The sequence below is a fragment of the Halichoerus grypus genome, chromosome 11 (genome assembly GCF_964656455.1).
Source record: "Halichoerus grypus chromosome 11, mHalGry1.hap1.1, whole genome shotgun sequence".
NCBI classification, from domain to species: Eukaryota; Metazoa; Chordata; class Mammalia; order Carnivora; family Phocidae; genus Halichoerus; species Halichoerus grypus.
The window spans coordinates 54,770,651-54,786,362 of NC_135722.1; the positions used below are offsets into that span (position 1 = coordinate 54,770,651).

The 15,712-nt window shown below is 39.5% G+C and overlaps 1 protein-coding gene and 1 long non-coding RNA gene across 5 annotated transcripts in view; both read left to right on the forward strand.

The window, feature by feature from the left end:
- The window catches only part of LOC144379449 (uncharacterized), a 707,761-nt gene that overhangs the window by 546,009 nt on the left and 146,040 nt on the right, over positions 1–15,712 (forward strand). The window lies entirely within an intron of this gene.
- The window catches only part of UVRAG (UV radiation resistance associated), a 316,572-nt gene that overhangs the window by 287,457 nt on the left and 13,403 nt on the right, over positions 1–15,712 (forward strand). For all 4 annotated transcript variants that reach the window (XM_036082832.2, XM_078058561.1, XM_078058560.1 and 1 more), the window contains one exon: positions 3,818–3,909. In XM_036082832.2, coding sequence (XP_035938725.1) covers positions 3,818–3,909 — 92 coding nt within the window. The remainder of the gene's footprint in view (positions 1–3,817; positions 3,910–15,712) is intronic.

Below are 15,712 nucleotides of genomic sequence, written 5' to 3' on the forward strand. Positions count from 1 at the left end.
AAGAAAAGAAATTCTAGCCTTATAAAATCAAAAACACTAGGGCGCCTGGGTGGCTCAGTTGGTTGGGCGACTGCCTTCGGCTCAGGTCATGATCCTGGAGTCCCTGGATCGAGTCCCGCATCGGGCTCCCTGCTCGGCAGGGAGTCTGCTTTGCCCTCTGACCCTATCCCCTCTCATGTGTTCTCTCTCATTCTCTCTCTCTCAAATAAATAAATAAAATCTTTAAAAAAAAAAAAAAAAAAGACATTAAAAAAATAAAATAAAATAAAATCAAAAACACTAGAAACAACCGGTGTTGGTGAGGATGTGGAGAAAAAGGACCCTTATGCACTGTTGGTGAGAATGTAAACTGGTGCAACCACTATGGAAAACAGTATGGAGGTTCCTCAAAAAATTAAAAATAGAAATACCATATTATCCAGTAATTCCACTCCTGGGTATTTATTCCAAAGAAAACAAAAATAGTAACTTGAAAGGATATATGCACCCCGTGTTTATTTGTTTATTGAAGCATTATTTACAATAGCCAAGATATGAAAGCAGCTCAAGTGTCCATCCATAGATGAATGGATAAAGAAGATGTGATATATATAAATATTGCATGTATATATAAATGCAGTGGAATATAAGAAGGTGTGATACACACACACACACACACACACACACACACACACACACACACACACACACAATGGGATATTACCCAGCCATAAAAAGGAATGAAATCTTGTCATTTGCAACAACATGCATAGACCTAGAGGATATAATGCTAAGTGAAATAAGTCAGTAAGAGAAAGACAGATACCATATGACTTCACTCATACGTGGAATTTAAGAAACAAAACAAAGAAAAAAAGAGACCAAAAACAGATTCCGAGATACAGAGAACAAACCGATAGTTCCCAGAGGGGAGGTGGGAGGGGAAATGGGTAAAACAGGTGACGGGGACTAAGAGTACACTTATTGTGATGAGCACTGAGTAATGTGCAGAATTGTTGAATCATTATACATGATGAATGTTGAATCTATGTTAATTATACTTGTATTTAAAAAATAAATAAAAATTTAAAAATGTTCCAGCCTTGGCTTTGTCCCTTGTCAGCTCTGTGACGTTGGGCAGGACACTTGCCTTACTGAGCCTTTGTTTCTTCATTTATGAAAGGAAAGAGGTTGGAAAAATGATCTCCAGGATCTCTTTAAGCTATAGTATCCTATGATTCTATGATAAAAATGATAATGCTATATAGCAAATGAAGAGTTAAGATCTGGGTAGAGGCTTGAAATTCCCATATTTTCCTTTTTTGGTTGAAATCAGACTTGAAGAAAATTTTTCATTGTGGTCTCTGAAAAGAATTCAACACCTACCTTCTATTGTGGAGCCTGGGGCAGGCAATTGACTATGTACTGGCTCAGGGACACATAGCTTAGTGTTATTTCAGTATGGGTTAGGGGTTTTTTTTATATATATTTAATATTTTTCGGTATGAATCACAGGTGAAATTTCCATGCCATGTGTAAACAATTTCACTTTTTTATTGAAACAATGAATTCAGGAATGTCACATTGGGATATCAGCCATTTTACTTTTATCAATGTATGGAAAAAATGCTTTTATATTAATATAAGAAATGATGTCATTTAATATGGAGTAGATCTTATAATTCAAGGTCAGCAAATCTCAGGAGGTGATTTAGGTCACCAAGCTAGCTTTGGAAAGGGAAAAGAATATTTTCCCTTTGTCTTCTCAAGTATTTCAACCAATTTTCCTCTCAGACTTTGGGGTAGATGGTGGAATAGCATGGTTGTGAGAATGAGGCTCTAGCTAATAATATCTTTGTTATTGAAACATGCGGCTCTGGAGAATTTATTTCCCCTTTCTGGGCTTCAGTTTCCCCACCTGCAAAAGGAAAGAATTAGCTTAAATAATATTCAAAATACATTTTAGCTTTAACATTCTGTGTTTCCTACTTCTTACTTTATGTGTGTATTCAGACCATTGAAGAGATCTGATTAGGTTTGGGGGTTTTCCTTTAAAAGTTCAGGGTAGTAAGAGTAAACTCTTTCGACTCTTAATCTCAGGAAACAAACTGAGGGTTGCTGGAGTGGAGTGGGGTGGGAGGGATGGAGTGGCTGGGTGATGGACATTGGGGAGGGTATGTGCTATGGTGAGCACTGTGAATTGTGTAAGACTGATGAATCACAGACCTGTACCCCTGAAACAAATAATACATTATATGTTAATTAAAAAAAAAAAAGAGTAAACTCTTTCTCTGTTAAGTGTCACTCACACTTAAGTAAAAAAAAAAAATCAGTTGAGTACTAGATACAAACAAAAGAAAACTTTGATATTTTTTGTTCACAGTGGTTTTATTTTTTAAGAGAGGAAAATATTTAGAAGTTTGACTTTGTCACTTTTAAATTTAGGTGCTGGAAAAGTAAAACTTCACGAGTGATTATCCTTCATGTTTGTACACCAGTACACAGTTTACAGAGTACTTTTTTCATATATGTCATTTGAAAAATACATTTCTGCTGTACCTTTACTGTGTATTTGATGTTCTGTGTGTAAGAGAGAGAGCATGTGTATGCATATGCACATATATTTACCTCGGATCTCTGTCATGACCAGTTAAGGAAGCAAATGGTATTCAGAGACAGAGTGAGAGAAGGCAAGAAACAGACGGATGAAAACCATTTAGTGAGTTACTCAAGGTCCATAGAAGGACCTAGGGTTAGAAAATCAGCTCTAGCTGAAATAAGTAGAACTAAGACCAGATCCATCCACAGATCATAGTGTTCTCATACCAGCTCTACAACTTTATGTACTGGTTCTGGACAAAAGGGAAAGTTAGGAATCCAAGAGAAAAACAGAGCACAGCGTCCTCAAAAGTGGCTTGCTGTTTGTTTGTTTAATAAGCATTAACTGAGTGCTAGCACTGTCAGACACTGTTGGGGATCAGAGATGAACACAACATGACCCTTAACCTTGGTTGTTATACAAAGGGAAAGGGTCAGTGAAAGATGGGCTGAATGTGCCCAGAGTACGTAATGCCAGCCATTCGGTATCTAAAACAAAATACTGAGGGGCGCCTGGGTGGCTCAGTCAGTTAAGCATCTACCTTTGGCTCAGGTTATGATCCCAGGGTCCTGGGATTGAGCCCTGCGTCAGGCTCCCTGCTTCGTGGGGAGCCTGCTTCTCCCTCTCCTCCCTGCTCATGCTCTCTCACTATCTCTCTCTCTCTCTCTCTCAAATAAATAAACAAAATCTTTTTACAAAAATAAATAAAATAAAACAAAATATTGGTTTTACTGTGTACGTCCCTGGAGTTGATGTTAGCAAACCCTACGGGGCTCTTTGAAATATGCTGATTCCATAGTTGGTCATTCATTGTCTTCTCCAGCTTTAGGAGACAGGGGAGCAGGAGACAAAGAGACTACCTTTATTTTTTTTTAAGATTTTATTTATTTGAGAGGGAGCACACACAAGAGCCGGCGGGGCACGGCGGGGAGAGGTTGGAGAGGAGAAGTAGACTCCGCGCTGAGCAGGGAGCCTGACTCTGGGCTCAGTGCCAGGACCCTGAGGTCATGACCTGAGCCAAAGGCAGATACTTAACCGACTGAGCCACCCAAGCACCCCAAGAGGCTACCTTTAAATACTATCCCAAAAGTGTGGTCAGTGATATTAGAATCATATATTTACATTTCCTCTTTTAGAGTTCAAAAGAAGAAAGAAAAATTTAGTGAATGGACCATGTTTGGGAAACATTGCCTAGTATCTGCCAGAATTTCTTTTAATTCTATTTTTCTACCTTTGCAGCTAAGATATCAACATGGACTAGGAACTCCAGACTTGAGGCAAACCCTCCCTAACCTGAAAAACTTCATGGAACATGGACTAATGGTCAGGTGGTGAGTACCTTTATCTCTGACACCCAGAAACTGGGATGTGGATAATAATCCTGGGAAACTTTCCTGGTTTCCATGTTGCTCCTCACCTGCTTTCTATGTTTCCTTCTTTATTAAGATACTTGAAGAAAGGGAAGGGCAGCCATTGTACATGTGTGGGTCTAAGCCCCAGTCCTGCTAAGAGGGTGAAGCACTGTCAGGAGGAGAGTGGGTTTGAGGGGGTATTGTTTGAACACCGGGAGGTTGGCTGGGCGAGGAATCCTGAGTTCATTGCTGAGGCAGAGACTGGGGGACAGCCAGTGGGATTCATAAAAGGGAGACATGGAGCCACTAGGACTTGTTCAAAGAACAAGTGAAGGACATAACTACAGAAGTAACATCAGGATCAGTGGCCATGAGAGTTAAGGGAAGAAAGCAGACAACGAATAGGTGAGCTTGGCAGGACCTCGTCGGAGACCAGGAGACACATGCTGGAATGTTCCTTACGTTTGATGTCAGTGTGTGTTGCACCATGAGGGCAAACTGCTGCTTTAAAATGCTTTGTCAGGATAGACTGACTCTTTGAAAAAGAGAAGGCGCAAGGGAAGGTCTGTTGCAAAGACATGCGATTGGTTCACCTGACTCAAATAAGTAGAAAGCTGTTGGCTCTAGCCATTTAGGAATTCTTGAAGTTTGAATTCTTGGGTGATGGGCAGTAACTTACAAAATCATGTAAATGGAAATCAGGCCTTGTGAGCTAGACAGCTGGGAGCAGCATATTTTCTTTTAAAGACCACTGGCTCCTCGTCCCACATCTTTCTCTAAGCCACTTGGAAAACCTGAAGTGTAACCTCTCAGAAACTGAATTTCCTCATCTATAATCCCTGCCCTGCTCATCTCACCAGTTTGTGGTGAGGATGAAATAAGAGGTTAGACAGAAAAACTATTTGTGGGGAGGAAGGTACAAGATTGGTTTCATTTTTTTCTGTGCCATTAAGGATAGGCCTTGAGAATATTGAGAAAGTGACATCTTTGACCTTTACTTGGACATTTTTTATTTTTGTCCTATGTGATCCTCAAAATGCAAGTTCTGGTTGTCTGATTTTAGATAGGACTCCTGTTAAGTGAATGCACAATTATTTAAAGAATTTTACTCAGAATATCAAAATAACTACAAAAGCTTATTACTGATATGGACCTGTATGCCTTGAGGCATGAGGGATAGGAATTGAGTTTTAATGTAAAATAATAATGAGCTAGCAGACATTTACTTAGTGTTGTCTCTGTGTAAAGTTCTGTGATAGGCACTCTGGAGGATTAACAAGAAGTATAAGTTTCCAGCCCTAGCCTCAAAGGATTGTGATCTAGTTGGAAATAAGACATATAATTCATGAAAGGCTTTATAATGCAAATGATAAATAACCTAAAATATTTTTTTAAAAAAGAGGCAACCCATAATACCACTTGATTAATCACTAAACGAATCTTGCTCAGTACAGACAGCAAATGGTCCCAGTATTATTTATTGAAGAGTCTATCTTTTGTCCAGTATTTGGTAATGCCATCTCTTTCACGTACCAAGTTTACTTATATACATGAATCTGTTTCCAGGCTCCCAATTCTGCTCGTTTGTTTTATTTGTCTATCTATGGGCTAATACCACATTTTTAAACTATTATAAGATATAATTTCTGTAAGTCATGTTGAGGTTTGAGGATGCCCAATAAATAGCATCCCTTCTCCTCCTAAATTTGGAACCATTGGAGAGAGGAGATACAAGAGACAGACTAATAGAAGTCAAAATGTCAGTTTCATTACTGATAAAGCCTCTTGGAAAATGTGGCTTAAGATCTGTAATAAAAAGGGCTTGCAAAGATGTCACTCAAAATAAAACTCCCCTTCATGGTTGCATTGTGAACTAGAGAATCCCAGGCTTTTCCCACAGAGGCAGGCCCTTGACTACACTGTGGAGAGCAGTCAGAGACTCCTGCAGGAAACCAGATTGGGCTAAGCCAGGAATACCCAGGTTTTATTTTTCCCCCTAAATTCACCCATCAGAAAAGTCCCTCCTCACAAAGAGAGGGAGAGGATGGAGAGAAGCCAGGAGCGCTACTCCTAAATCCTGTTCCTTCATAGCAGGGGAAAAGGAAGATACCCCCAATTTTCTTGGTATCTGATAGGGTGAGGCTCCTACTTACGGTTCTTCGAAACTCTTGGCTTTCCTTGACTTACGAATTGTATTTGTATGATTTGACAGTTTTATAATATCAAGTCTTCCTTACTATGAACTTGGTATCTTTTTTTGAAGATTTTTTGTATGTATGTATGTATGTATTTGAGAGAGGAAAGAGAGAGAGAGAAAGAATGAGCCGGGGAGGGGCAGAGGGAGAGGGAGAAGTAGACTCCCCGCTGAGCAAGGAGCCCGATGTGGAGCTCGATTCCAGGATCCTGGGATTATGATGAGACGAAGGCAGGCACTTAACTGACTGAGCCACCCAGGCGCCCCCTTGGTATCTCTTTATATGTTTTCTTTCTGTTTTTTAAACATATCTCAAGGAAGTTTTAAGATTTTCTTCATAAAGGGTCTTAACACATCTTTTATTAGTTAGTCCCAGGTAGCTTGCCATTTTGGTGGCTGTTACAGATTTTTTATTATAGCATCCAACTTTTTTGTGGCTAGTATACAGAAGTACCACTGATTTTTGTATTTTGAGAGTATATATAGCAGCCTTGCTAACATTAATTACAGTAGTTTGTCTTAGAGTCTCTTAGATTTTCTGTGTATACAATCGTACTATTTTAGTGAATGGTGGCATTTTTTCTTCCTTTCTATTTTTACTTTTATTACTTTTTCTTCTCATATTTTATTATGGAAGAGGAGCAGCAGTAGTGAATAGCTTTGTCTTATTCCTGACTTTAAAGAGAATGCTTCTAGGGACACTAGGGTGGCTCAGTTGGTTAAGCGTCTGCCTTCAGCTCGGGTATGATCCCAGGGTCCTGGGATCGAGTCCCATGTCACGCTCCCTGCCACTGCTCAGCCTGCTTCTCCATCTCCACCCTGCCCATGCTCTCTCTTGCTATCTCAAATAAATAAATAAAATCTTTAAAAAAAAAAAAAAGAATGCTTCTAACTTTTCACCATTAAATATTATATTTATTGCAGGTTTGGATAGCTATCCTTTATTAGCAAAAGGAAATTTCTCTCTATTCCCAGCTCACTGTTTCTTAATCATGAATGTGTGTATTTGGGGTTTTTTTCCTTTTTTTTTTTTTTTGACAGAGACACAGCGAGAGAGGGAACACAAGCAGGGAGGGTGGGAGAGGGAGAAGCAGGCCCCCCGCAGAGCAGGGAGCCCGATGCGGGGCCCGATCCCAGGACCTTGGGATCATGACCCGAGCCAAAGGCAGACGCTCAACGACTGAGCCACCCAGGCGCCCCTTTTTTCCATTTTTTAAATTAAGTTTTTAATTTTAATTCCAGTATAGTTAATATATAGTGTTATATTAGTTTCAGGTGTATAATATAGTGACTCAACAATTCTGTACATTACTCAGTGCTCATCAGGATAAGTGTACTCTTTTTTTTTTTTTAAGGGTAAGTGTACTCTTAATACCAATCATCTGTTTTACCCATCCCCTGACCCACCTCCCCTCTGGTAACCATCTGTTCGTACTCTATAGTTAAGAGTTTGTTTCTTGGTTTCTCTCTCTCTCTCTCTTTTTTCCTTTGTTCATTTGTTTTGTTTCTTTAATTCCACATATGAGTGAGATCATATGATATTTACCTTTCTCTGACTTATTTCACTTACCATTGTACTCTCTAGCTCTATCCACATCATTGCAAATGGCAAGCTTTCATTCTTTTTTATGACTGAATAATATTCCTCTGTGTGTGCATGTGTGTATGTGTACACACATACACTGAGTGTATATTTTGAATTTTTTCAGATGCTTATTCTGAATCTATTGAGATAACACTATATTTGTTCTCCCTTACTATTTTAATATGTTAATAAGTATTAATACATTTTCGGATGTTAAATCATCTTTGCCTCCTGGCATGTGCTCTACTTGGTCATGATGTGTAATTATTTTTTCTTATATTATTAGATTCAATTTGCTAATTTGTAGATTATCTACCTCTGTGAACTGAGATGAGGCTAGCCTTGTATTTTTCTTTCTCATATAATAATCCTTGTCTGATTTTGGTAACAAGGTTTTAATAGCCTTATAAAATAAATGAGATCTTTCCCTTCTTTTGTATTCTCTGGAACAGTTTACAGTTTGTGTAAGGTAAAAATTATCTATATAGTGAAGGTCTGCTAGAACTTAGCAAAAACCTAGTATTTTTTATTTGTTGAGGGAAGAAGTGCAGATTTTTAACTTCTGATTTAATTATTATAGGTCTATTTATGTTCTGTTTTTCCAGTTCCTCATTAACCCACTTCAGCATGATTTCCAGTTCTGTCAGTAAACTGAAATTCCTTTTATCTAAGCAGATGCCTATGGAACTCTGTGTTACAAAACCTAAAGGTCACTTTTCTGTCCTTATCCTATCCTGTTCCACAGCTGGTGTTTGGCCTTCCTTGAAGCATCTCCTCCCTTGGCTTCCTTACCACCGCCCTCCCCTGGTTTTCTACCCTTCAGCTATTCTTTCTGTTTTTCATGTTCCTCCTCCTTTATTTAATCATTAATATGGAGTTCACCATGGCCCCATCTTAGGTCCTCCTCTCTCTTCTCATGTGATCTCATCCATTCCCTCAGCTTTGAAAACCATTTCTATGCTAATGACCCCCAAAGTTACACTTTCAGTGTAGATCTCTCCTGCCCACTCTGCCAAGTCCGAGATCTACTTGATGCCTCCCAGTGGAGTAGCACAGGCCCCTCAGGCTGGACATACTGAAACTGTCATTCTACTCTCTTCTTCCTGTCAGCAAATGCTCACACTGGGGCATGATCCTTGATTCCCTTCTTTTCTCCCCTCCCACCAGATCCAGCCTGATTCATCAGCAAACCCTGTCATCTCTCCTGCAAAGTGTGTATATCGAATCCAACCACTGCCCTCCATGTCCACTGTGACCACTCCGGTCCAGGGCACCACCTTCTCTTGCCCCACACAGCGCTGGTCTGGTTTGTCTCCCTAATTTCACTCTTGTCCCGCCTTTGTTCATTCCCCACAGTAGCCAGAGGGGTCTTTTTAAATTTTAGCTATAATCTTAATCGCTCGCTGGTTTCAGTGGCCAGAATAAAATTCACGCTCTTTGGCATGGTCCGTCTGACACCATTCTCCTGTCCTCTCATGGATGGTCTCTGTCCTGGCCTCCTCTTAGTTACAGGAACAAGTTCTCTCCTGACTCGCTGTTCCTCTGTCTGGGATGTGTTCTTCTTCTTTCTCTCCTACCACCATCCTCACCTATCCCCTCATATGGAGGGAACGGTTTTAGAAAAGGCCCAGTAGCTTTATTGACAAAGGACAGACCGCATTGGCTAGAGTGCACATTCACATTTGGAGCAGAGAGAATCTGGGTTTTATGGTACTTAGAGCTTATACAATTTGAGACCCCTTTTCAAGAAAAAGCATATAAGACTACAAAGACAAAATTAGAAAAATCTAAATACTTAAAAAAAACAAAGTTGCAATAAATGTCTGGAACTTTTAGAGATTCGATTCCTTCTGAGGTCTCTTTAGACAGTTTACCCAAAATGCTTACATAGAAATGCTTCCACATTGCAGCCTGTCTGCCCTTCCTCTCCTAAAACACTGCAGTTTCCAGCAACTCTCCCTTCTAAGGTACAGAGAAAATAAATGACTTTCCAAGCATGGTTGACCCATGAACCTGTAGCAATAAAACGAGAATCTAGGCCTCCTGGCACTGATGCAGTAAACCCCTTAAGCCCTAAGCGCACACATTTATGCAGTGCCCCTCTGTGCCAGCTGTGCCAAGCGCATTAGCACTGAGTGAGGAGCAGGTACCACTTTATGGTACTCTAGTGAAAGATGGGCTACGGGTAGAGGCGAAGCACCACCAAATGAGTGCCACATGATGATCCCAAGTAAAAACCACTGCGGGAAGCCAGGCTGGAAGTTACAAATGTAAACAAAGCTGGAACAAGCACTTTTAGCCTCCGAGGAAATCTGAGAATTTCCGAGAGCAACCATGGACTGAGGAGTTACCTCCCAAGCCTGTGCTCCTTAGGGCAGAGGGTAAAAAAACTCAAACTCCTGAGGGAGCCTCTTACATCTTTTGTAAAAGAAAACACTTCCATGTTCTGTGTGGTTGTTACCATTCACAGACTGATCCCAGTGGAAGCAGATTTGCTGTATGTTCTTTTGGTGTCGAGGATTTCAAACTGGCTGAGGATCAGTGCAGTCACTGAATTCCTCCTTATGGTAAGCTTCAAAGTTATGTGACAGCTTGTTTGTTTTGTTTTGTTTTTTAAAGAACAGACAGTGTGATGAAAATTTCTTTAAGGACGTGATTTTTTTTCTTTCACATTACAGAATTCTGATCTAATATCAAAAGCATCTATCTGATTAATCCTAAAACTAACCCCTTTTCCTCTTGAACACAGTTACATGGGGCACAGTCCTCAGTGCTTTATGCTAGCTCTTTCCAAAAGAAGTCCCCATTTTCTCATCCTAGGATCACTTAACCCCATTGTAACTGCCAAGCAACACAATTTTGAAAAGCAGAATTTCAAGTCAGAGGTTGTACTTTTGAGTCATTTGGTTAAAAGCCACCAGCATGCCATTTAAACATCCCATTTTTCTTTTACTACTAACTACAAAGTCCCAAGATTGAAGTTGCCATGCACATGCACAGCTGATGCTAGTGCTGAATTATGGTCAGGGAAAAATGTACACCCAAGCTGCTACTTGATGCCTGCCAGTAAGACGATAAGTTTAAAACTGAGTTGCTGTGGTGGTTGTGAACGGGCCGTGTGATGGGGCCCCAGCATTCAGGTCCTGGGACAGTGCCTCGACTGTGTCTCTCCTCTGCTCTCTCACCCCCTCTCCGCTGACCGCCAGGCAGACCACGCTCATTTCTGATTTCAGTTCTTTACTCAGACTTTACTCAGAACTAAAGTTCCCACTACCCAGAATAGCCTGCCCTTGCCTCTGCCCTATCCGAATGTTGCTTTCTCACTTTAAGATACATCCTACTTCATTCATTCACTCACTCAACAGGCACAGTGGCAGATGCCGAGATAAATATGTAGTCCCTCAGTAGCATAGGTTCATTTCTCCCACCAAAATCTTAACCACTAGGCTCTTGAGCAGCTGAGGACTGTGTCTTACTCATCCTGTGGTGCTAGCCTGGCACCAGGGAAGCCTGGAATTATGTGAGTGAATGAATTAGCCATCCGTCTTGTTCTGTTCACGGAATATACTCCTTGAACTTACATTCAAGGGGGGTATAGTCTAATTGAGGCAGTGAAATAGGAACAAACAATATATAATAGAAATAGAAAGCATGAAGTATTCTAGGTAGATAAGTTCTTTGGAACAGTCAGAGGAAGTCATTGACTTCCTGGTGTGGGGGCTATGGGTGAGACCTGGGACAAGGTCTCTAAAACTTCAAACAAGTTTAAACTGTCAGCTTAAATATATCTGTAAAATGGAGTCAATAATGCCTACCTGGTAGAGTTACTATGAGGGTTAAATACATAGACATCTAGCATACTGCCAGGCACACAGCAGCAGTTACTAAGTGGTAGCTCTCATTATACACGTGTAATGGATAAGTGAATCATAGTTATCTCTGTTTTCAAATGGTAATCCATTCTTTGTTATAGGTATTTTGTTTTTCCTTTAATATCTACAAATAGGTATAGAATATGGTTCTTGGTCACATTTTTTAATAGTGGCTCATGCCGTCTTGTATGTTAATGATACAAAATAGTCATCTTCTCCCTCTTGCTTTCCCCAAGTCCTTTATAAGACCCTTTGAGAGCCATAGAGATTGGTATCCTACAAATCTGTTTGCTTACCTACTTCTTTTGATACCTATCTTCTTAGGTACCTCTCACGTGGAATTAGGAGTTATAAAAAGTCTCTTACTTGCAAAATGTTCCATGTTTTTATTTAAGTTTGCAACAACCCTGTGAGGACAAGGCCGATAATCACCATTTCACAGATTAGAGAACCAAGACTTAGAAATGTGAAGTGAGGGGCACCTGGGTGGCTCAGTCTAAGAGGCCGACTCTTGATTTTGGCTCGGGTCATGACCAGGTCATGATCTCAGGGTTGTGAGATGGAGCCCAGCAACGGTGGGCTCCATATGGGCTCAGCCAGGGCAGGGGGGGTGTCTGCTTGAGGATTCTCTGCTCTCCTTCTGTCTCTCCCCCTGCTCTCTCTCTCAAATAGATAAATAAATCTTAAAAAAAAAAAAAAAAGACAAAGAAAGAAAAGAAATGCGAAGTGATTTGCCAGGGTCACATGCTCCTACATGATGGAGCTAGGGCCAGAAACCCAGATATCTGGCTCTTGTCTTTTTATCACATGATGCTGCCCCTTCTTAGTCAGTGGTCATCCTTCTCCTTCTCTGCCCTCTCAGCTCTCCTGTCTCTGTGCCACCTACCACCTAACATCTATTACCTTCCACAGGGAAATGCACCAGAGTCAAGTCCAGAGTACTAGAAAAATACACTGCTACAATATCAAGGCTGCAGTTCTGGTAAAAACATTATTTGAAGCTTATCCTACCCCATATACTCAGAGAGGTAGGAAACTCAGAATCTTAAAACTTTGTGAAGAATTTGGGAACTTTAAGACCAAAAAGAAACAAAAATGATTATATGTTTCAACTCCATTCCTGAAGAAGCAAGAAAACTGAAGGAAGCACATGGGTTGGCCTAAAACATATGCTTGCCTCCAGTGTTTGCCGTCCTCCAATTTCATGTTATTATTTTCAGAATAAGACATGATAAAAGTGGGATTTCAAAACCATCTGTCCTGCTTTATACATGGAATGTTTTATTCTGCTTAATTTTTCTCGACTGTAGAGCTTAAACCAGCAGCTTCGTGCAAGGCAGTGTGATCTAGCAGAAGGAGCACTAGATTTGGGAATCAAAAAATGTGGGCTCCAACTTCAGCTCTGTCACTTAATTTTCATAAATTGTTTTTGAGTATTACTTCTTTAGATGGAGTTAATAGCACCAGCCTTATTTCCCAAGCATAGTTGTATGGAGCAAATGAGATCATGTCTAAGCGATTTATAAACTAAAAAGGACTATGCAAAGTATCATTAAGTAGGATTTATGCTTTTAACAATTCATTAACTGTCTCCTCTGCATAGAGCACTATTTAAGAGACGAAAAAGATTCAAAAGTGTAAGATAATTCCTGCTTTCTTTAGATGACAGTTGTTTAGTTTAGCATCTAAATGAGTAGATAAGACAAATTAATATTTTGAAGGACATGACTTGCAAAAATTTTCCTGTGCATTGTGCATTCTTGCTGTCATGTGGGGCCTGGAGCCTGAGACCCAGCTTCAGTGGACAGTCTGTTAACCAATGGAGGTCAACCTTGGTCTGAGTTGTTTGACATTTTAGGACCAGGTGTGCCTTTTTTATAGAGACCACATCAATTTCAGTGACCTTATTGAAGATGGGACACTAAAGAGAAGCATCGTTGACTATTCCGCAGCTTGCTGGGATATTGCTCCAGATTCCTTCTAGTACTTAATGGTGTGACTTATGTATGGTTTTATGTATGGTCATCTCACTTAAGTGGTATAAATTTCTAGATAGTGTTTCTGCTGAACTACTTTTTATCTAGTATTCCATTCCTTTTCATAAATAGGACCAAGCTGAACAGCTTAAGAAAGAAAGAAAGACAGAAAGAAAGAAAGAAAGAAAGAAAGAAAGAAAGAAAGAAAGAAAGAAAGAACGAACGAACGAACTTTGGCACATTTTAAGAAAGTCCTTTTTTTTTTTTTTTTTTTAAGTAAACTGAGGATAATGAAAATCAAGAGCAAGTGAGCCAGTCTACTTTCTTTAAAAGCTGAGGGTAACAATATAATAGTTTAGCTTTTAAGCCAAACTGTTCACCTTTGGAAATGAGGCAGTATCCAGCATTAGCAACTTTTTAAATCCTCTTTAAAAGCAAATGTGTCCTCTTTCCTTCCCTCCATCATGCTTATGCTAACTAGTGTTTCTGGCAGGAGACCCTGAGGGACTTAAAAAACATGCTGTCTAACTGATGTTAGTTTTAAATTTAGATCAGATGACATTGTCTTTGAAGTCTCAAGTGTACCACTTAAGGGAGCGGCATCAGATGGGCTTGCCTTTCAAGTACTTCTTGCAGGCTGGCATCCTTGATATGAAAACTGAAGCCTGGTCAAAAATAAATGAAAACGAAAGTTTTATTGGAGTTATTTACTCTAAGATCGCTATTTTAGAAGGAACCTTACAAGGCATCTCGTTGCCTCTAGACAGGAACAGACAAGGCATGTGGGTATCTGTAGTATTTTAAAAGACCTTGGGGGACCAGGCTTCTTCCATAACTCATTCCAGAGTTTAAACACCCTCACTTCAGGAAATTCTTCCCTATATTTAACTTACAGGCCCCCTCCTGCGGTTAACACCCATTTCCGCTTTTTTCTGTCTCCAGTCAGGATGGAGAACAGCTGTGGCCAACATCCTTTGTGTGCTAACCCTCCATCAGTGACAGAAGGTCATTTGGGTATCCCTGGGCTTCGTTTCTCAACCTCCGACAACCAAGTCTTGAACCAACTTGGAATCTTTTTCTCTTTGTTTTTTACGTGTATCTTGTTTATTTCTATTAATTCCTTCTGATTATAAAATAATATGTGCTCAATGAATCAAATTTGGAAGATGTAAAAATACACAGAAGAAGGGAGAACAATAACCCCACAATCTAGGAACAAACTCCATTGTTAAGTTGATCCGGTTTCTATGTGTTTCTTATATAGTTGAGATCCTGTGGTCTATACCAGCACTGTCCAATAGAAATATAATCTGAGCCACATATGTAAATTTAAATTTTCTGGCAGCCATATTATAAAAAGGTAAAAAGGAATAGGTAAATTAATCTTAATAATATATTTTCTTTAATCCCAATAAAATCCAATTATAACTTATCAACGTATAATCAGTATTTTTAAAATTATTAATAAAATATTTTACATTCCTTTTTCCATACTAAGCCTTCTAAATCCAGTATATATTTTAACATAGCACATCTCAAATCCACCTTAGCCACATTGCAGGTACTCGGTGACCATCGGCTAGTGGCTACAGTGTTGGACAGCATCGTCGATACACTTATATATACTACTTTTTTGTATATCGTATCTTAAGCCTCTTATAACTGCCATTTAAAACTTTTTAGCATCATTTTAATGGCTGCATAATATTCTTATTTAGATTTATTCTAACTGTATCTTTGAATAGTTTTGTTTTTCATGTTATAAGTAACCCTGTAGTGTTCTTCTTTTTACCTTTTTTTTTTTTACATTAACAGAATGTTTCTCAACACATTGCCAAAAGAAAAAACCATAAATTATTCCTTTTGAGTATAACTAATTAAATCCATTTATTCATAAAACAAGTAAGTTCACTTAATACTCACTAAATCTTTACTACGTTAGATTGGAAAGTGAAGGAGTAGATTTCAAGAAATAGAGACAAGTTCCCCCTTACAGCATTTACAAGACTTGGCTCCACAGTTGGACTGCACACATATCCTGCTTTAACTATCCTTCCCTTCATTTCTTACTCTTCCCCCCTATATGCACACAGAGCCTGGTTAACGCCCCCTTGTCCTTCGGGACGCCAATTGAATATAGCCTCCTGTGATGAGT